The sequence below is a fragment of the Syngnathus leptorhynchus genome, chromosome 6 (genome assembly GCF_054491065.1).
Source record: "Syngnathus leptorhynchus isolate UIUO chromosome 6, UIUO_Slep, whole genome shotgun sequence".
NCBI classification, from domain to species: Eukaryota; Metazoa; Chordata; class Actinopteri; order Syngnathiformes; family Syngnathidae; genus Syngnathus; species Syngnathus leptorhynchus.
The window spans coordinates 16,897,431-16,919,584 of record NC_141200.1 but is presented as its reverse complement, the minus strand read 5'-3'; the positions used below and the strand labels follow the sequence as shown (position 1 = coordinate 16,919,584).

Here is a 22,154-nt window from a genome sequence, read left to right as displayed (position 1 = left end):
ATTTCCATGCTCCTTTGCGTAGCTGATGGCCTTCAGTTTGAACTGTGCTTGATAATCGTGTCTCTTTGTCATTGTCACTGTTGTCATAACAACGATGTTTTGCATGACGCATGTACCTGTTCTTTTATATACAATCAGTGCCCACACTTCTCCCTTTAACGTTCTCATGGCGTTCTCTACTACGTCCGTCTTACAACACACACACCCACAGGGCAGGGTGTACTGCAAATCCACGCCCGCAATTCTCCCTTTAATGTTCTCATGGCGCTCTTTGATACGTCCGCCTTCCAACAACACTAAAAGGGCGCACTACATGATAGGGCGCGCCGCACATTTTGAAGGAAATCTAAGACTTTGATCCGCGCCTAATGAACATGAAAATACGGTATATATATCATTGAAGATTTATTTTTTAACGATATTCTAACATTACCTTACATGTAATATGTTACTTTCTAAACCCATATGCTTGCAAAAGTAAAAACGTACCTTTGTGTTTTGTTGTTTCGATGTGCTCCTTAATGTTCGTAGCGCCGCGACCTCCATAGCTGATCATGACAGAGAATACACAAAACCTTCCCCGGGACATCTATTTTACGAATATGTTCCGTCAGGCACGTGGTTACGGACTGTGTTTTGAGTTGTTCGATTACGCTGCTCTCGAGCCTTGCCCATCTGAAGCAGTTCTTGATCCTGTTCGACTTGTCTATTTCCCTGTTACGATCCTCGTCTTTTTTCTCCAAAACATTCGCCATGCTGGCGAAAGCTTTTGCTGAGTAGGCCCTGGATCTATCTTACTAAATGCTCGTGAGTCGCCGAGGCTAACGTTGCTTCCATACCCCCCTATATAAAAAAACAATTCTCAACGAATTTACACGATTCACATTTTTTAGACGGAAGAAAACACGGAAATCCATGGACTACGGATATTTTTCATCCATGGCATGAATCACCTGTTGCACTGTGGTCCTGTACCAGATATGGGCAAACTACAGCCTGCGGGCCACATCCAGCCCATGGGGCGGTTTAATCCGGCCCGCCAAACCTGAATAAATTGTATCATTAAACATTTTTGGGGTCATTTTCCCTTCAATGACTTTACCCAGTAGATGGGGAAACGCCCGCCCCTGCATTCACTCCCGAAAGCCGTGTCAGAAAGCTCGGTGCACACTCTCAAGTATGTGTACAAATTCAGTGGTATGGACACGGCGCAGTCCGCGCTGTATTTCTATTAGTGCCGAATTTTGAGTGTGAGCTGTGACGTCAGTATTGTCGTAATTCGCGCGCAGAGTTTTCAGATACAGTTTTACGCTGAAGCCACCCACAAACCTTCCCGCTGGACTCCTTCCATTAAAATGAGAGGCCCAAGGAAAAGAAAGGTGGACACTGAGTGTCGAGTGTTTAAAAGAGTGGACAATTATTTGGGTCGACCTACGTGTATGAGCAGACATTTAGCCACATGAACATCAACAAAGCCGTCACAGATCTTGGTTAACGGACCAACACCTCGGCTCTATCCTAAGAATTGCCACAACAAATTTTACTCCAGACTATGATGCACTAGCAAAAAAGGGAGACCAACAACAATGTTCCCACTGAAAATGCAGGGGAGTTTCTCTAGTTTGTTGTAAAAAAAAAAAAAAAAAAAAAAAAGCCTTTTGAAAATAATTTGTACAAATAGCAGGGATTGAAACTTGCGACCATTCCCATTTTCAAACAATGCAGGATGCTCAAACACATTGATGCACCACCTGTTTGCAACTAATCCTAACTTTTAAAGTTCTTAAGGCCGACTTTAAGGAAGTGTTTCCCGTTTCCTCACCTCTGTCACCAGGTGTTTGTGAGTTAAAGCTCTACTCTGATTTTCAGATATCCGTTATCGTGTTGCCGTTTTGATTTCTTTATTACTTTATTTAGATGTATTCTTTCACTGATTCTTAAAGATGATGTATTTGGTTAGAATGTTTGCTGTTAGATGTGATTTCGCCTCATGAGAGAAACATCTTTCATAATTCTGACCTGCAGGCGCTGAGGTGATGGAAACTGTTATTCATAACCGTGTCTAGTTTGATGAGAATCACTAATAGCAGTTTTTTGGTAATTTTTTTCAATGCTGTTATCAAATGCATTTGTTTTCAAAAAATGCTTTACTACCTACTAAAGGCCCGAACATTTTATGTAATGACCTTTACATGTTGTTTATATTACTTCACACAAACACTACATCTATCTGCTCCTGGTTTGGCCCCCGGTCAAAATTTAGAACCCAATTCGGCCCGCAAGTCAAATCGTTTGCCCACCCCTGTCCTATACACTGTATTAATGGCTTAGAAACTCTCCTCCATACCTTTATGCTACATAAACCTTTCCCATTTCCTTATTAACCATTCCCACACTGTTTTGTGAACGTAATGTACCTTTACAGTAAATAAAACAACAAACACTTGTAAAAGAACAGAAGACCTGTGTTCTGGCTGGTGCCTCCCGTGTTTGTCCTCAGTCACGTCTGCATTGACACACATTGCTCACAGGCACGCCCCGCGCTATCAGTGCTTATTGCCGGCACCTGTCCCGAGTCACCCACTCATCAGAGCCACTCATATTCTCCTGTCACTCATGGTTGGTTAGTCTGGCTGGCCACGATTATAAATTCAGGTTTGACGCCACCCCAAATTTCTCATTCTTGTCATTTAATGATACAACTTAATTTAGCAATCCCTTTGTGTGAAACTTTGGACAATTTTCTAGACATTTGGCTCACAAACAGAAAAACAGACAAACTGTATTTTTTTACTTTCTGTCTATAATAATTCAGCATTTTATTGTTATTGTTTACATGTTATTGTCTTTTGCATCATTGTCCCAAATATAAGACGATGTTTTTTGCATTGAAATAAGACTGAAAAAGTCAGGGTCATCTTACATTCGGGGTCTAGACATTATACCCATTTTCACTTGTGCGCAGCGGCAAGTTAAAGGTTGCTGATATCAACTGAGTATGTTGCTGTGATTGTGTGCACCTTTGACTGAAAGTGAGGATAAACATTTCATTGTCACTACTGTCCACTGTTGTGCCGTCCGTCCGATCGCGGTTTGCTTTGTGTACACACCGTTTGATTGACAGCTCCGACGCGCTCCTTTAAGTTTGCCTCGCATCGTACGAGTAGCCGTTATGCAGCGACTAACGGTCGCTAGCAAATGTATTTTGGTGTCTTGATCGATGACTTATGTTTGGTGTGTTGCAGAGAGTATTTCATTTATGGTTATGATTATCTTTTGCCAATAATTGAGTAAAGCAATCAAAACTGAACCACGTCTTCCCTCCTCTGTTCTGACCGACACCCAGGGGCAAAAAGAGCATAACCATCCGAGCCAACCCCCTATACCAGGGGTTGGCAACCCGCGGCTCCGGAGCCGCATGCGGCTCTTTAGCACGCCCCTGGGGCTCCCTGGAGTTTTTGCAAAAATGCGTGAAATTCTTTGTTGTTGTTGGTTTTTTAAATATGGTTTTTAGATGGTTATCATGACACAAGAATTCTTGTGCTTTCAAGCAAAATTGCGTCATAGCCTGCGACACAGCACAGATGAGTTGCACACAAACTGGTGTGTGAGTTCAAAAGGCAAAAAGAGAAAGATTGAGATTTAAGAAAGAATGGACTGAACCTTTCGTTTTTATTGCCAATGCTGAAGCATTGCCTGCATGTTTGATTTGCAATGAGAAGTTGTCGAATAACAAGAAGAGGAATTTGGAGCGCCATTTTCAAATAAAGCATGCTAAATTTGCTGCCGATCACCCTGTTGGAACTGAGAGGAAAGGTGTAATTTGAGGAACAAAAAAACAGTTTCAATAAGTGGATTGCATCTCCAAACTACGACTGCTGCAAGTTTTGTTGCAGCCCGGGAGATAAAGCGCGGAAAACCATTCACCGATGGCGAGTTCATGATGGATTCATTCATTAAAATATCAGAGTGCCTATTTTCAGACTTCAAAAAGAAAACCAAGATCATTCAGAAAATTAAAGACATGCCTCTCCGCACAAACAATATCACCGATGAGCAGATCAAGGACATCAATTCAGCTCCAGCTTTCTCAATTGCTTGTGATGGATGAGTTGTGTGACGTGACCGATATCAAACAGACAGCTCTGCTATGCAGGTACGTGAATTCTAATGGGCCGCATGAAGAAATGATCAAATGGATAACACTATTTTTCTTTATATTATTTTTATGGTAGGCATACAACTTATGTATTGAAAGTCTATGTTGCATTATAAAAGGCTGTTAGATTTTTGCGGCTCCAAACAGGTATGGTTTTTTTTTTTTTTTGGGCCAATATGACTGAACATTTTGGGTTGCCGAACCCTGCTCTATACAGTCCTCAGGCTCCCCAACAATAGCGGTAGCAGTTTGTATTATTATATTGCAATGTTTTTCTTTATTCAGATTTGTTTCAAGATTTTATTTACAGTTAGACTTCACTTTGATGGTTAATGCAGTTATTGCAATTTTGTTGTTTTATCACAGTAGATTGGTTGATTTACATTTCAAAAACCAGAAGCCATTCATTTACAAATGTGATTGCACTTTAGTTTAGATATTTAAACGTTCAGATGTCAAGATGTGATAGACAGTTTTTGCATGATTTGATGATTTGATAGGTGATGTCAGGCCTAGAGAACACAATCTCACTTTCATTTCGTTTAAAAATCCTTTGATAATTACGAACCCTGATCAACCGATTACACTTAAACTTGGTTTTATGAATATTAGATCGCTTCATACGAAAGCAGTTCTCGTTAATGACCTCATCACGGAACATAATCTTGATATATTTGGTCTTTGCGAGACCTGGTTAAAACCTGATGAACTGCTACCGCTTAATGAGGCCTCGCCTCCAAATTTTGTGAGCTCGCGTGTGCCGCGTCCTCGAAAAAAGGGTGGGGGTGTTGCCCTCATCTCAAATTCCGATCTTAGATTTACGCCTCGTTCGATTAACGAATTTAAAACATTTGAAGTTCTCACTGTCCGATCCACCGCTTTACCGTCATTTTATCTTGCTGTTATTTACCGTCCACCTCTGGCTTCCTGGATGAATTTTCAGAATTCGTGGCTGATCTAGTGACAAATGCGGATAATATAATAATCATGGGCGATTTTAATATCCACATGAATTTACCGTCAGAGCCACTTACTTCGGCGTTTCAGACTCTGACTGATACGTTTGGTTTTACGCAAGCCGTACAGGTAGCAATGCATAAGAATGGTAATACCTTAGATCTGGTATTATCCCGAGGACTGGCAACCTCGAATATAACAGTACTGCCATACACTACTGTTTTGTCTGATCACTACTTAATAAACTTTGAAATTTTAGTTCTTAGTCAAAGACAAGAGAGCAATCAGAATTATAGCAGCCGTAATATTAACTCCATGACTGCAACTGCGCTATCTGAGCTACTGCCACCAGCATCTGCCGTATTTCCCCCATATACCGGCTCTATTGATAATCTTACAAATGAATTCAATGCTACATTGTTAAATGCCATCGACTCTGTGTCGCGCTACGTTTGAAAACTCGCCGTAGAATGCCTACTCCGTGGTTCACAGATGAAACACGTTCGCTTAAGCAATTAAGTAGAAAGCATGAGCGCAAATGGCAAATCCACTTATTGAAACTTGAGGTTTTCCATCAGGCATGGCGCGACAGCCTCCTGAAATATAAAGATGCGCTTATCTTAGCAAAAACTCGTTATATGTCGCAGGTCATTAATCTCAATAAAAACAATCCTAAATACCTATTTGATACAGTGGCAAAGCTAACACTACGCCAGCCGACCCCCGATAGCTCCTTTCACTCGGCTGACGAGTTCATGAAATTCTTCGTTCGAATGATTGAATCCCTTAGGGATGAGATCAAGATGACCATTCCGATCGCTCAGTCGGGACCGCCGATTACCGGCGCTGACGATCATGCAATAACCCTCTAAAATTTTAAAAGACTTACACAATTAGTTAGTGCGGCTAAACAAACAACATGTTTACTCGACCCGCTTCCAGCCAAACTATTTAAATAATTATTTCAAATCTTAGGACCGTCCGTCCCCTCCGTGAGTCGTCACCTTATCGTGGTGGAGGGGTTTGCGTGCCCTTATGATCCTAGGAGCCATGTTGTCTGGGGCTTCATGCCCCTGGTAGGGTCACCCATGGCAAAAGGGTCCTAGGTGAGGGGCCAGACAAAGCATGGCTCAGAAGACCCCTTATGATGAAAAAGATATATGGATTTAATTTTCCCTCGCCCGGACGCGGGTCACCGGGGCCCCTCTCTAGAGCCAGACCTGGAGGTGGGGCTCGAAGGCGAGCGCCTGGTGGCCGGGCCTTCGCTCATGGGGTCCGGTCGGGCATAGCCCGAAAAGAAGACGTGGGTCCCCCTACCAATGGGCTCACCACCTATAGGAGGGGCCAAAGGGGTCGGGTGCATAGTGAGCTGGGCGGCGGCCAAAGGCGGGGACCTTGGCGATCCGATCCCCGGCTGCAGAGGCTGGCTCTAGGGACATGGAATGTCACCTCTCTGGCTGGAAAGGAGCCCGAGCTTGTGTGTGAGGCAGAAAGGTTCCGACTAGACATAGTCGGACTTGCCTCCACACATAGTTTGGGCTCTGGTACAAGCCCTCTCGAGAGGGGCTGGACTCTCTTCCACTCTGGAGTTGCCCACGGCGAGAGGCGTCGAGCAGGTGTTGGCATACTTATTGGCCCCCCGGCTGGGCGCCTGCACATTGGGGTTCACCCCGGTGAGCGAGAGGGTAGCCTCCCTCCGCCTTCGGGTGGGGGGACGGGTCCTGACTGTTGTTTGTGTCTATGCACCGAACGGCAGCTCAGAGTACCCACCCTTCTTAGAGTCCCTGGAGGAAGTGCTGGAGAGCGCTCCTTCTGGAGACTCCATCGTTCTACTGGGTGACTTCAATGCTCACGTGGGCAATGACAGTGAGACCTGGAAGGGCGTGATTGAGAGGAACGCCCCCCCCCCGATCTGAACCCGACCGGTGTTCTATTATTGGACTTCTGTGCTCGACACGGACTCCCACCTCCGGCAGAGCTTTTCCCACGTCTCGGGGGAGGCGGAGGACATTGAGTCCGAGTGGACCTTGTTCCGCGCCTCCATTGTTGAGGCAGCCAACCGGAGCTGTGGCCGTAAGGTTGTTGGTGCCTGTCGTGGCGGCAATCCCCAAACCCGCTGGTGGACACCGGCGGTAAGGGATGCCGTCAAGCTGAAGAAGGAGTCCTATAGGGCCTTTTTGGCCTGCGGGACTCCGGAGGCAGCTGACAGGTACCGGATGGCCAAGCGGAACGCGGCTTCGGCGGTTGCTGAGGCAAAAACTCGGGCGTGGGAAGAGTTTGGCGAGGCCAAGGAGAATGACTTCCGGACGGCTTCGAGGAAATTCTGGTCCACCATCCGGCGTCTCAGGAGGGGGAAGCAGTGCACGGTCAACACTGTTTACAGTGGAGATGGTGTGCTGCTGACCTCGACTCGGGATGTCGTGAGTCGGTGGGGGGAATACTTCGAAGACCTCCTCAATTCCACCAACACGCCTTCCTTTGTGGAAGCAGGGCCTGGGGACTCTGAGGCGGACTCTCCAATCTTGGAGGTCAAAGTCACTGAGGTAGTTAAAAAACTCCTTGGTGTCAAGGCCCCGGGGGTGGATGAGATCCGCCCGGAGTTCTTAAAGGCTCTGTATGTTGTGGGGCTGTCTTGGCTGACACGCCTCTACAGCATTGCGTGGACATCGGGGACGGTGCCTCTGAATTGGCAGACTGGGGTGGTGGTGGTTCCCCTCTTTAAGAAGGGGGACCGGAGGGTGTGTTCCAATTACAGGGGAATCACACTCCTCAGCCTCCCTGGTAAGGTGTATTCAGGGGTGCTGGAGAGGAGGATCCGTCGGGAGGTCGAGCCTCGGATTCAGGAGGAGCAGTGTGGCTTTCGTCCTGGCCGTGGAACAGTGGACCAGCTCTACACCCTCGGCAGGATCCTCGAGGGTGCATGGGAGTTCGCCCAACCAGTCCACATGTGCTTTGTGGATTTGGAGAAGGCGTTCGACCGTGTCCCTCGGGAGGTTCTCTGGAGGGTGCTTCGGGAGTACGGGGTGCCGAGCCAACTGATAAGGGCGGTTTGGTCCCTGTATCACCGATGCCAGAGTTTGGTCCGCATTTCCGGCAGTAAGTCGGATTCGTTCCCAGTGAGGGTTGGACTCCGCCAAGGCTGCCCTTTGTCACCGATTCTGTTCATAATTTTTATGGACAGAATTTCTAGGCGCAGCCGAGGCGTTGAGGGGGTCCGGTTTGGGAACCTCAGCATCGCGTCACTGCTTTTTGGAGATGACGTGGTGCTGTTGGCTTCTTCAGTCCGTGATCTCCAGCTCTCACTGGAGCGGTTCGCAGCCGAGTGTGAAGCGGTCGGGATGAGGGTCAGCACCTCCAAATCCGAGTCCATGGTCCTCGGTCGGAAAAGGGTGGAATGCCCTCTCTGGATCGGGGATGAGATCCTGCCCCAAGTGGAGGAGTTCAAGTATCTTGGGGTCTTGTTCACGAGTGAGGGCAGGATGGAGCGTGAGATCGACAGGCGGATCGGTGCAGCGTCGGCAGTAATGAGGACTCTGTACCGGTCCGTCGTGGTGAAGAGAGAGCTGAGCCAAATGGCAAAGCTCTCGATTTACCAGTCGATCTACGCTCCTACCCTCACCTATTGTCACGAGCTATGGGTCGTGACCGAAAGAACGAGGTCCAGGATACAAGCGGCTGAAATGAGTTTCCTCCGCAGGAGGTCCGGGCTCTCCCTTAGAGATAGGGTGAGAAGCTCCGTCATCCGGGAGAGACTCGGAGTAGAGCCGCTGCTCCTCCACGTTGAGAGGAGCCAGATGAGGTGGCTCGGGGATCTCATCAGGATGCCTCCTGGACGCCTCCCCGGGGAGGTGTTCCGGGCATGTCCCACCGGTAGGAGACCCCGGGGACGACCCAGGACGCGCTGGAGAGACTACGTCTCTCGGCTGGCCTGGGAACGGCGTGGGATCCCCCGGGATGAGCTGGAGGAAGTGGCTGGGGAGAGGGAGGTCTGGGAGTCCCTCCTAAATCTGCTGCCCCCGCGACCCGACCCCAGATAAGCGGAAGAAGATGAAGGTGAAGAAGAAGGACCGTTCGTTTTAAATATAATTAATCTGTCTGTCTCCTCTAGGATAGTGCCAACAGCCTTTAAAACCGCTATCATTAAACCGCTACTTAAGCGACCAAATCTTGACCTGGACTGTCTCAGTAACTATAGGCCAGTTTCAAATCTCCCATTCATAGCAAAACGTCTTGAAAAGGTAGTAGCGCAGCAGCTTATTGATTATATGGTCGCTAATAATCGATATGAATATTTTCAGTCTGGTTTTAGAGCTAATCATTCCACTGAGACAGCACTTGCTAAAGTGACTAATGATCTCCTCATAGCTATGGATTAAAACACTTCATCGGTATTGTTACTACTCGATCTTAGTGCTGCCTTCAACACTGTAGACTTCGATATTTTGTTAGAGTGTCTTAAAGGTTGTGTTGGTATTTCGGGGTCAGCACTAGGCTGGTTTCATTCATATCTATCAGACAGGACAGAGTGGTCCATGGCAATGCGTCCTCTGAGCTCTATCAGGTTACGTGTGGTGTCCCACGGGGATTGGTACTAGGACCAATTCTATTTAATATTTATATGATTCCGCTTGGGGACATAATACGTAAATATAATATTAGTTTTCAATATTATGCGGATGACACCCAATTATATATGCCGTTATCAATGACAGATCCGCAGGACTGTTGTAATCTTGAGGCATGCCTTGCGAAGATCAAGCAATCTCTCAATTTACTTCATCTGAACCCAGATAAAACTGAGATGTTGATAATTGGTCCAGCTCGTTATTAACATTTATTTAAGGAAACCACTTTATAGTGGATATAGATATAGCCGTACTCAGAGTGATACTGTAACTAATTTCGGGGTAATATTTGACCAAACGCTCTCCTTTCAAAAGCACATTAAGAATATAACCAGAAGAAAAAAAATTTCACCTCCGGAATATAGCTAAAATTCGCCCAATCCTCTCGACCGGTGATGCAGAAATTATTATACATGTATTTATCACGTCGCGCCTGTACTACTGTAATGGATTATTGTCTGGTCTTCCCAAGTCCATTAGCAAAAGTCTACAGTTAGTACAAAATGCTGCAGCAAGGCTGCTCTCACGGACAAGAACATTTGATCACATTACCCCAATATTAGCCAACTTACACTGGCTCCCGGTCCATTTAAGATGTGACTTCAAGGTTCTTCTATTAACCTATAAGTCATTGCATGGCTTAGCGCCTTCATATCTCGTCGACTTAGTTTTTCCTTATGTTCCGTCTCGTAACCTTCGTTCGCAAAACGCTAGTCTTTTAGTGACACCGAGGGCCAAGAAAATGTCTGCAGGGGCTAGAGCATTTTCTATTCGGGCTCCAGAGCTCTGGAATGCCCTGCCAATGGATATTAGAACTGCTACCTCAGTAGAAACATTTAAGACACGTTTAAAGACGTATTTCTATGATATGGCCTTTAATTAACCTGTAGTAGCCGATTCGGCTGGAGTTTGTTTTTGCTCCCTCTCCCCGACCCCACTCCCCCCACCCCTCCCCGGCTGGGGAGGTGGTTAGGTGACACCCAAGCTGACGACGGCTATCTAGATTCTCGTGGACCAATTCAGCATGAGGGAACTGCAGTGGATTACCCTCCTAGAGGACACTGCCAGGACAATCGAGGGTACCTTCGACAGCTCTTCGCTTTGGCCTGGACATCCACTTTTTGATTTCCATATTATGTATTTTATGTGCCCTCTTTGCATCCATTGCAGCCTGGTGATCCTGAAAGGGGGATCCTTCCATCTGTGGTCCCTTCTCAAGGTTTCTCATTTTTCCCCGGTAGGTTTTTTTTAGTTTTCCCTTGGCCTTTTGGGAGCCCAAGATAAGGGGATGCTTTGAGAATAATTGTCAATTGATTGTCTATGTGAAGCCCTTTGAGACTGCTTGTGATTTAGAGCTATACAAATAAACTTGACTTGACATGATTTGAATGAGGCAAAATAATATCTCTAGCGAATATATTGTTATAATCATTTGTTTCAGATGTACTGTAAATATTTTCTGTTTAAAAATTTCATTTGGTGTTCAAAAAGTATTCTTCAAACTCGAGTCAAAAAGTATTTTTTCAAACTTGAGTCTTGAAAAAGAGGGGGTCGTCTTATAATCGGGGTCGTCTTATATTCGGGCCAATACGGTAGTAATATAGTATTTACATATTTGAAACTATCATTTAATGTTCAAATGATAACATATGTACTTACATGGTTTAGTATACACTTATTGATACACAAACAATGTATGTATGTTTAAAAAAAAAAAGGGTGACACTACTTAGCGGATTTTCACATATCGCAGGTGGTCTTGGAACCAATTATCCGCGATAAACGAGGGATTACTGTACAATAAAGTGTTTTAAAATAAAATGTAAATTAATTTTTTTTTAAAACTTGTGCGGATGCCATCGGGCATCAGCGCGTGCAACTCTGCATTTGATATGCGCTGGTCGGCCAGCACAGCGAGAGCAGACTCGTGACATGTTTATACTTTTTTAAAAAGTGTTTCCAAATACGATCAAGTGCGGATGCCATCCGGGGCGCGTCAGTCGGCAAGGTGGAACCGTGACACGTTTATGGATGTTTTTCTGTGACCTTTTGAGTATTAGTGAAGCCCAAAAGAATGTTTGTAAAAGTCAGTTTAACTTTAAATGTTTAAAAAGTGTTTACAAATACAATAACGTGTTTAAAATTACAATTACAAAAGTTTTGTGCAGATATCGTAAAAACATTGACTCTACATTATGGATTTTCACCATGAAAATTGTTGGTCTTGGAACCAATTATCAGCAATAAACAAGAGATCACTGTAATCTAATCAGTCCTTTGTGGGGTTAGACCAGGGGTGGGCAAACCTTTTGACTTGCGGGCCGAATTGGGTTCTAAATTTGGACTGGGGGGCCGAACCAGGAGCAGATGGATGTAGTGTTTGTGTGAAGTAATAGAAATGACATGTAAAGGTCATTGCATAAAAGGTTTTGGTCTTTATTAGGTTGTAAAGCATGGATATTCAAAAAAAAGCTGTTTGAAAACAAATGCATTTATTAACAGCATTAAACAATATATTTCACCCAAAATCAGTCCTTTGTGGGGTTAGACCAGGGGTGGGCAAACCTTTTGACTTGCGGGCCGAATTGGGTTCTAAATTTGGACTGGGGGGCCGAACCAGGAGCAGATGGATGTAGTGTTTGTGTGAAGTAATAGAAATGACATGTAAAGGTCATTGCATAAAAGGTTTTGGTCTTTATTAGGTTGTAAAGCATGGATATTCGAAAAAAAGCTGTTTGAAAACAAATGCATTTATTAACAGCATTAAACAATATATTTCACCCAAAATCAGTGATTTTCATTAAATGAGACGACACTGTTATTATGAATGTTTCCATCACTTCAGCGGCTACAGGTCAGATTTATGAAAGATGTTTATCTTATGAGGCAAAATCATATCAAACGGCAAATATTCTGACCAAATACAACAATAATCTTCAAGAATCACTGAAAGAATACTTCTAAATAAGGTAATAAAGAATCATAACGGCAACACGGTGACGGATATCTGAAAATCAGAGCAGAGCTTTAACTCACAAACACCTGGTGATTGAGGTGAAGAAACAGGAAACGCTTGCTTAAAGTCGGCCTTAAAAACCTTTAAAAGTTAAGATGAGTCGCAAACAGGTGGTGCATCCTGCATTGTTTGAAAATGAGAATCAAGTCAAGTTTATTTGTATAGCCCTAAATCACAAGAAAGTCTCAAAGGGCTTCACATGTACAAAAAATGACAATTATTCTCATAGTCGCTAGTTGAAAATGAGAATGGTCGCTAGTGTTGGAATAATTTAGGTGAAGCCTTTGCCTGCCAGACCTGGGGGCCTCATATTTTACGAGTTGAACTTTTCATTTAACTAAGTTCTTCTTATCTAGTTCCAGGGATGTCGTTTGACCCCCTATCAATTACGAGAATGCTGACGTCACAGCCCACACTCGAAATTCGGCAGTGATCGAAATAGAGCACGAAGTGCGCCGGGTCCGTACTGCTGAGTACGTACACGCACTTGTGAGTGTGCACTGAGCTGTCTGACATGGCTTCCGGGAGTAAATACGTGGGAGTAAATACGCTTAGGCGTTTCCCCATCTAATGGGGAAACACAGTCATCGCAGGGAAAATGACCAAAAACATTTTTCATAATACAATTTATTCAGGTTTGGCAGGCCGGATTAAACGACTCCGTGGGCCGGATCTGGCCCGCGGGCCATAGTTTGCCTATATCTGAGTTAGACAGTTTAAATAAAATGAAAAAAAACACGTTAATTCTAATTTCTACATCTCTTTTCATTTATTTTGTAAGGTTAAGCTTCTAAATCTTTTTGATCAGAATCTATAAACAGGAATTGTTCTGCCTTTCTGCGTTCTTTATTCATAGGATACAAATCTCTTTTGTTCAGATTTTGTAATTTGGGAGAAGAGTATTTAAGACTTCACTCATCATTGTTCTCCAATTACCCCTATATCTTAGTTTGTATGGTCGTGGTCGGTATGAGTGGGGGAGTCAAAACAAACTCTCAGACTCGCAGACTCAGATGATAGGTGTCACAAGGCTTAACCTTATTACAGGTTTCCCTTTTCACTGACAAAATATCAATGACTTGTTATCATGCACTTACTTAATTTGGACAGCTTTATTGGTTGCCCCATTGTTTCAGTGGTTGGCAACTCACTGTTTTCACTCACAAACTCAAACTTTCACACATCACACCGTATGTACGTATTTCTGTATTATGAGAGCAGAACTTGAACCTCACTCTTTCCAGGACGTTACACTTTCTAGGATGGGATTTTTTTAACCCTCCTTTTTGCTTATTGGGATGGGACAATTTTTCCCTCCTTTGAGACTCAAACCCAAGTGCTATTTATTAACAAAACTGCACTCACGGCTTGAGTTCGCTCCTCATCTCGTCAAGCGCTGTCATTTTATGATGCCTTCAATCCACGACCCCGGGGAGGAAGCCAACGCAACTGGCCATGGGAAAGTGGACTTCTTTCTACAGACCCAGTCTGGCTCTTCAGTTGCTGTCAGTCACACCCCGCAGTCGCAGATAAATTAGCATCCGGCTCGAAGGACCAATTTAATGTCAGGGTCATCCTATTAAGTTACAATTAAACATACACTAATCAGATATAGAAACCTAAGAAGATGACATCCAGAGCAAGTAAGAAGGGGAAGTGGTCGCCTTCAGTCCCCCTAAGGTCTTCCAAAGCTCCTTCTTATTACATTCAAACTGGAAAGAGTTTGACATGTGGTCAGCCCAAGTAAGGGCTGTCGTAAGTACTAAATGTTGCTTATTTGTAACAACAGTTTATTCTTAATTGAATATTTCCCTGCTGGTAATTTGGTTTAAAAAAAACAACTATTGAGTGTTGTGTCTTATCTAAAAGAGATAAAAGAAAAGAAAATTTATTTGTGAATTTTTCTGTGTATCAAAATAATTGTCAACAGTGTCCTCTTTTGGGGATCACTACAAATCTGTTCTAAAAAGAAAAAAATAGTTTAATTTTATTTAAAATTAAATCACTCTATCTGTGTGATAAGACACAGACTTATCAGTCTCACAGTCTCACCTTTGCACATTTAAGTGATCAAAGTAATACTTTCATATGCAACACTGGTAGTAGGATGCAGACCTTCTATTTTTGACCTTTTTAATCAAAATTATGCAATTCTGCTGACTTTAATCAAAATTATTGACACATGATTTTCTTAATTTGGTCCTTACCAATCAGTGACTTGTTTTTGTTGAGTATCAGGTGGGTTTTTCTAGTCTCACCTTTTTAAAGTGTGTTGCAGACTGGACCTTCCTCACAGGTTGCATCAGTGCATCCCGTACGATGATGCTGATGTCAGCACCAGAGTAGCCGTCTGTTTTATGAGCAAGCTGCCGCAAGTCAGCCTCGCTCAGGCTGTGAGGTGTGTTGCCTAGGTGTAGGCGAAACATCTGAGCCCGGGCTGGCTCCTCCGGCAGAGCAATGTAGATCCGCTTTTCAAATCTGTTCAATATAGACAAATTCATCTCAATCATTGCTGCTAACGGAGGACTGCTTGAACATTTTCACCCATGTTTGACAAAATACATAAACTTGTAACAATGATAGTTTAAAAAAAAAAAAAAAGCCTTTCATAGCACAACTTCAAGGAACCATATCTGGAAACCAGTGACGTGCGTTGAGGTTCATGACTGGGGAGGCACTGACGTCACCGCCCCCGGTACACCCAACCGTGTCACAAAAAAGGTTGGGGAACGCTGCTCTAGTGTGGCTTATTCATTATTTAATTTGAACTATTTCAATTAAAATCTCAATCAGCAGTCTTCACACACAAAAACACTCAATAAAGCACATGGAATCCAAAACTTGTTTTCGATTGTGCGTACCACTTCGTTTGAAAAGACATTCTCCCAAGTCCCATTGTCCGAATCAAACCTTTTAACTTTGGAGTTGCTCTTCTTTTACTGATGACCTCCTGCTTCGACCGAAACTCCATCGTTAAAAATTGTTTGGATATGTAATCCTCCATTGTAAAACAAAATGTAAAAACGGCGGGGAAAAAAAACTAACAAATGTAAAACGAAACAAATGGACGATTGCTCCTTAGTTGTTCACTGTAAATTTGAACTGAAGATCTCTTATTCTGCAGGTAGGCGCATGAAGCATCCCGGGATCACTAGCACCCCCTGCCATAAGGCTGGAGAACCTTTTTTCGTAGCCTCCGTATGGTCTCTTTTCAAAGCCGTTTTGTTCATCTAAAGAAACACGATGTTACAGACAGATGACAAAAAACACAAGATATTATATACACCAGCTTAACTACGGAAATTAGTTCATATAGCCACAGTGTTCGAACACTCAAACAGCGACATAAAGACAGAGAGAAGTTCTGTCTAACTGCGCAGCCATGTGATTACGCAATCCTAAGAGGAGGCTAGACAGGAAGTTGGCTCGTCCGAGCGAATTGTCTTCAGTTTTAAAATAACTATAAAAAAACAGCGATTTTGGTTCAAAATGCTACAAAATTATTGAAATTAAAAAGAAAATTACTTTATAATAAAAACAATTGAATTTGGTTTTCCCCTTTTCATGATGGCAGGGGAGGCGTGCCTTGCCTCCTCTGACCGCACGTCCCTGCTGGAATCATATTGGCTTTACAGTGACAAACTTGCCCAAGCAATTTCTAACATTTTTAGGAAGACAAAACAAAGCAAACAAACAAAAAACACAATACAAATTCAACAAAGATGAGTCTAATTGCCTCAATTTAAGCTTCGATCAGGTGTCGCTTGTTATAACGTCTTTACCTCAGCAACGCCAGATGCAAAGCACTGCATGGTGTTTGTAGACAGGATATCATATTAAGATATGCAAGAGTTGGAAATGGAAACTCATTTATGTTAAACTGCACGAATGCTAAACTTAGCATAGGTTGAGTTAGGTCTGTGGGGAATATATTGCTAGCAGACTCAATGAGTAAGTGTGTTGTGAATTCCTGTGGAAAAACGTATACAGCATAAAGAAATAAAAGGCCAATGTAATACACGTCCGTGGTTCCAGCGGGTCGTGGGCTCACTCGGGGCTGCCGACATATGCTTTTAACGGGCATGCCATCACAGTAATAGCTTTTGGACTTTTGAGGCACAGCAGGTGAGCGTGAAAGTCACAACTGATTCTTAAATTGTAGGATATACAATCTTATTTGAGATGTTTTATTGTATTTTTTTTTGATAAGTCATCGCATTTACTGTGGGCTATAAGAGCAGCTAAACGGCCACGAGAAGCACTTGGGTGGGTGGGGGGATGGGTAGGTAGGTGGGTAGGTAGGTAGGTAGGTAGCATTTTATGATCTTATTTCTAACATCTTCCACCTGCATCAAAACTAGCATGAGTCAAATAATTAGCATTTAGTTGGCCACTTGATTGCAATGTTGAAATTTTTTTTTTAAGTTGACTTAACTTGAATACAATACATGGAGTCTACACATGCCACAGAGTGCATTCTAACAATAGTGGGCTATATTACATTAAAAAATATATTACAGTAAAAAACAAAACTTTTACCTTAGCCATCGTAGTGCAATGGTATTTGGATGACCCAAGTCGTAAACGCCCGTGTACATTCCTGTGTTCGCGCAATCCCCATCTCTTTGCAATCATGGCATAAAACTTTAATTTAAAACTTTTTTTTTTAACCAATTTTTGTGATCAATACTAATGATGAGTTAGTTAACTAACAGAAATCAGATCAAAAATGCATTTTTCAAAGAATACAATATTATGCAAAACAGAGACGAGCAAAAACAACAAAATTGGTTCCTGTTAGCAATATTCTTATTTTCTCCATAGTGGAGATAAAAAGGCCATGATTTGTGGGCTTTTATTGGCCACCTTTATGGAAAATGTCATGGCTCAATCAAACTCCATGGAATCAATTACAGAAAAAGAAAACTTTTTTTTTTAACAGCATTACAGTGACCTCTGACCTTCGGCGGATGGCAGCATCAAGAACCCAGGGAATATTGGTGGCTCCTAACACCAAAATGCCATCATTGTTGTTTCCAACACCTGGGCAAATCACAAAGATAATAAAAAAGCCAAAATGAGGTTCAGATTGTCTTTAACAGTTGCAAGACAAATGAAATTAATTATTTGGAATTATCTGGATTTCTACATAATTTGATTCAGAAAATGTGATCTGAGGTACAAAGACACAATGAAAGACAAAACAGTGTCATATTGTCCCTGTAATGCTTGTGTTTCCCATTAGATGGTGCACTGACTACTGGTCGACCTGTGAGGGAGGCAGGGAGGGAAGGATGGATTGGATGGCAAATGCAATGACTGCACTGTCTTAGTGCTATGGGGTAGTTATTACTTGCTGAATGGACCGTTTTGATGTTTTGCTAAAAACCCTGCAATTTTATGCAGCAGACCATACTGGATGTCAACTCAGCATATTTTGGTCAATTGGATTAATCTACGCCACAACATGATTTTAGCTGACTCTAACTCTACATGCAAGTAATGGAGAAGTACAGTTCTGCACTATAAGGTGCACTGGATTATAAAGCGCATCTTCATTGAATTTGTTATTTTAGATTTTTTTTTTCATATATAGGGCGCACCGGATTAAAAGGCACGTAGAATAGAAGCTACTGCATCAAACAGGTGTTGACTAGGGTTGCGTTATGTATCCACTAGAAGGAGCTGTGCTAAAGGGAATGTCAACCCAGTCAATGAGGTAAAAAAAAAGTCCAACTCCCATTCCGTATGAAAGTGATACAGTTTGGCTTCTTACTTGGTCCAGCAACCCCACTCATTTTTGATGGTCATAAACTTTCTTTCGTTTAAAAGAAAAAAGCAAGTGCGTGCATTGATGCGTCATGCGTTAATTAGCTTGTTAGCTTTGGCACCGGGTTTGTGTATGACAGCCAAACTGCTGCGGTGAGGGGGTGTGATTGCCTCCCGACAGGCTTTCCTGTATGTCAATCAAGCGATGGGATGGATTCTAGCCTATAGAATATATATATATATATATATATATATATATATATATATATATATATATATATATATATATATATATATTTTTTTTTTTTTTTTTTTTAAACGTCATGCGATCGACCAGTAGTAGCTGACTTCAGTGATGCCCCTGACAACGATTGACGTAATGCTGAAAGCGATGCGACCTTGTTATTTACTAGTCGTACTGAAACGTACTGAAACATTTTGGCAGAGTGCTGTGTACAACCAGAATGGATCAACAAATTCATAAATTGATTCATATATAAGAGGAAGGGAGTGGAGGCCATAGTGGACGTGGTGAGGAGAGGCAGACTGCGATTGTACGGACATGTATTGAGGAAGGATGAGAATGACTGGGTGAAGAAAGTCATGTCGTATAACGTACAGGGAACAAGACCCAGTGGTCGGCCTAAAAAGACCTGGCAGACGACCGTGGCAGCCGACATGAAGGCACTCGGCATCAACCACGAGATGGCCATGGACCGTTCCCGGTGGAAGAAAGCCATTAATGATTACATGATTTAATATTTTCTGCTTGTGTTGCTTTTATATTCTGCTCTAATAATGCATGATAAAGATCCCTGTTGCTTGTCATAATTACCTAATTATTTTTATAGGTCTTGTATTTTATTTCATATTTTATTCAGATTTTTATTTAATTGTATTTAGTTCAGCATTTTTTAAAATGTTTTAAGTAAAATGTTTGTCTTTTTACATGCGTTCTTCATCTCTTTCGTCATTCACGCTTATTGAAATTTTTATACTTCCAAGTGATTGAATGGAAAATGTTTGTTCTATAATGGTTGACTGAAAAGCATCATACACAATATTTGGGTCTATTTGAATAGACCTCGGACAAGTATTGATTTTCTCGGTCCAACTTCAAACCAGCAATATGCCATTTTGTTCTTACACATATTTCTGGTATGCAAGTTGTTAGCTTTGTTTTATTTTTAAATCAAATAAAAAAAAAAACTGCAAAGAACAATGGGGGATGATCACATGTTAAGAAGTCCACTTTCTACCGTAATTTTCGGACTACAAGTCGCGGTTATTTTCTTAGTTTGGGTGGGGTTAGGGGTTAGGGTTAGGGTTAGCGACATACTGAGGAGGGACTTACCGTAATTTTCGGACTATAGTCATTAGCGGCTTTGTTTTTAAGTGACACGAAGGACGGAGAGTTTGAAGGATTTAATGATTTGGAGTGACACAGAAGGTTTGAAAAACTATTATGGCTTTTACGCACGCCCGAGCTCTCTTTCACCTTCGTGGATGAAAGTCGGGGGCCGGCGCTCGGCCAGGTGGCTGTCCAGGGACGGTGAATGGGGCTCGGACATGGCTTTTACGCACGCCCGGTCATACTCTGCGGAGCTTTCTGTTGCCTCCGAGGATGGAAGTCAGGGGCCGGCGCTCGGCCGGGTGGCTGTCCGGGGACGGTGGATGGAGCTCGGACATGGCGTTTACGCATGCCCGGTCCTATTCTATGGAGCTCTCTTCCACCTCCAAGGCCGTTTGTCTACCGTCGATCATCGGACACGTAAGTATGGCTGCGGAACAAGAGGTTTGTACTGCTTTGTGCACCAACTGCACCCTTCTGTTAGAGAGGTTGTCCCTGCTAGAGGGACGTGTCCGCCAGTTAGAGCAGAATAGTGCGATAACAGTAGATGTGGCGGACACAGTCGCGGACTGTAGTCAGCCCGCTAGCCCCGTTAGCATTAGCCCCAAGCGGCTTGCTAATCGCGATGAGCCAGGTAAGACGCATAGCCGTCCAAAGTCATCTCGGTCTACTGGCCCTCGCACCTTGGTCATAGGTGACTCCATTACCCGAAATATCACGCTTAAAAATCCAGCCACGGTAATGTGTATTCCTGGATCAGAGCACCCGACATAGAAGCTAATCTTAGGGAGCTGACTCGCAATAGGACTAGTCAACAGCGTAGTTCCAACAACACTAGCTACTCTGATATAGTGATACACGTCGGCGCCAATGATGTTAGGATGAGGCAATCTGAGATCACAAAGAGAAACATAGCGAGGACGTGATCTCGCCAGAAAGATGAGTCGGCATCGAGTATTTGTCTCTGGCCCCCTGCCTGGGAGAGGCTCTGATGAGAGGTTTAGTAGATTAGTCTCCCTTAATCGATGGATGGCTGGGTTCTGTAAAAAGCAGGGACTGTATTTCATAGATAACTGGCCCTCCTTCTGGGGCCGCCCCGACCTGCTGAGGAAGGATGGCCTTCATCCTAACCATGAAGGCGCCTTCACTCTTTCTAGAAATATAGATTACTGTTTGAGCCACTCATGACAGGTCACCTTAGAGCAGGCCGGAGCACAGGTGATTAGACCACCTGTCAGGATGGGTTTGGAGTCAGTTAAGTTAAAGTTAACTAGCGCTAGGCTAGACTTCCAGCATGCACATAGCTCCTTGTGTAGACTAAAGCGTAACAGTTTGAGAATAGTGCTACAGTACACATGATTGCGCTTTCTACTGAGGTGGCAGACAAATCCAAAAGCTCCACCCCGACCAGTATAGCTGATGATATGGTGACTGTTTCAGATAATATTACGTGTGTACCAAATATTTACTATCAAATTCCTACGGTCGTATCGTCCCACCGCGCGAATAAACAATTGAGAGGTGATGTCAGGCCTAGAGAACACAACCTCACTTTCATTTCGTTCAAAACTCCTCTGATAAATACAAACCCTGACCAACCGATTACACTTAAACTTGGTTTTATGAATATTAGATCCCTTCATACAAAAGCGGTTCTCGTTAATGACCTCATCACGGAACATAATCTAAATATATTTGGTCTTTGCGAGACCTGGTTAAAACCTAATGAACTGCTACCGCTTAATGAGGCCTCGCCTCCAAATTTTGTGAGCTCGCATGTGGCGCGTCCTCGAAAAAAGGGTGGGGGTGTTGCCCTCATCTCAAATTCCGATCTTAGATTTACGCCTCGTTCGATTAACATATTTAAAACATTTGAAGTTCTCACTGTCCGATCCACCGCTTTACCGTCATTTTATCTTGCTGTTATTTACCGTCCACCTGGGGCTTACGCTAGCTTCCTGGATGAATTTTCAGAATTCGTGGCTGATCTAGTGACAAACGCGGATAATATAATAATCATGGGCGATTTTAACGTCCACATGAATTTACCGTCAGAGCCACTTACTTTGGCGTTTCAGACTCTAATTGATACATTTGGTTTTACGCAAGCCGTACAGGTAGCAACGCATAAGAATGGTAATACCTTAGATTTGGTATTATCCCGAGGACTGGCAACCTCTAATATAACAGTACTGCCTTACACTACTGTTTTGTCTGATCACTACTTAATAAAATCTGAAATTTTAGTTCTTAGTCAAAGACAAGAGAGCAATCAGA

At 43.3% G+C, this 22,154-nt stretch overlaps 1 protein-coding gene across 1 annotated transcript in view; it reads right to left on the bottom strand.

Annotated features, from left to right (window-relative positions):
* Positions 1 to 22,154, bottom strand: part of vps4a (vacuolar protein sorting 4 homolog A) — an 87,855-nt gene that overhangs the window by 15,968 nt on the left and 49,733 nt on the right. Inside the window, exons 8-9 of the mRNA XM_085913535.1 lie at positions 17,719 to 17,800; positions 15,016 to 15,235 (exon numbers count right to left, since the gene is read on the bottom strand). Coding sequence (XP_085769661.1) covers positions 15,016 to 15,235; positions 17,719 to 17,800 — 302 coding nt within the window. The remainder of the gene's footprint in view (positions 1 to 15,015; positions 15,236 to 17,718; positions 17,801 to 22,154) is intronic.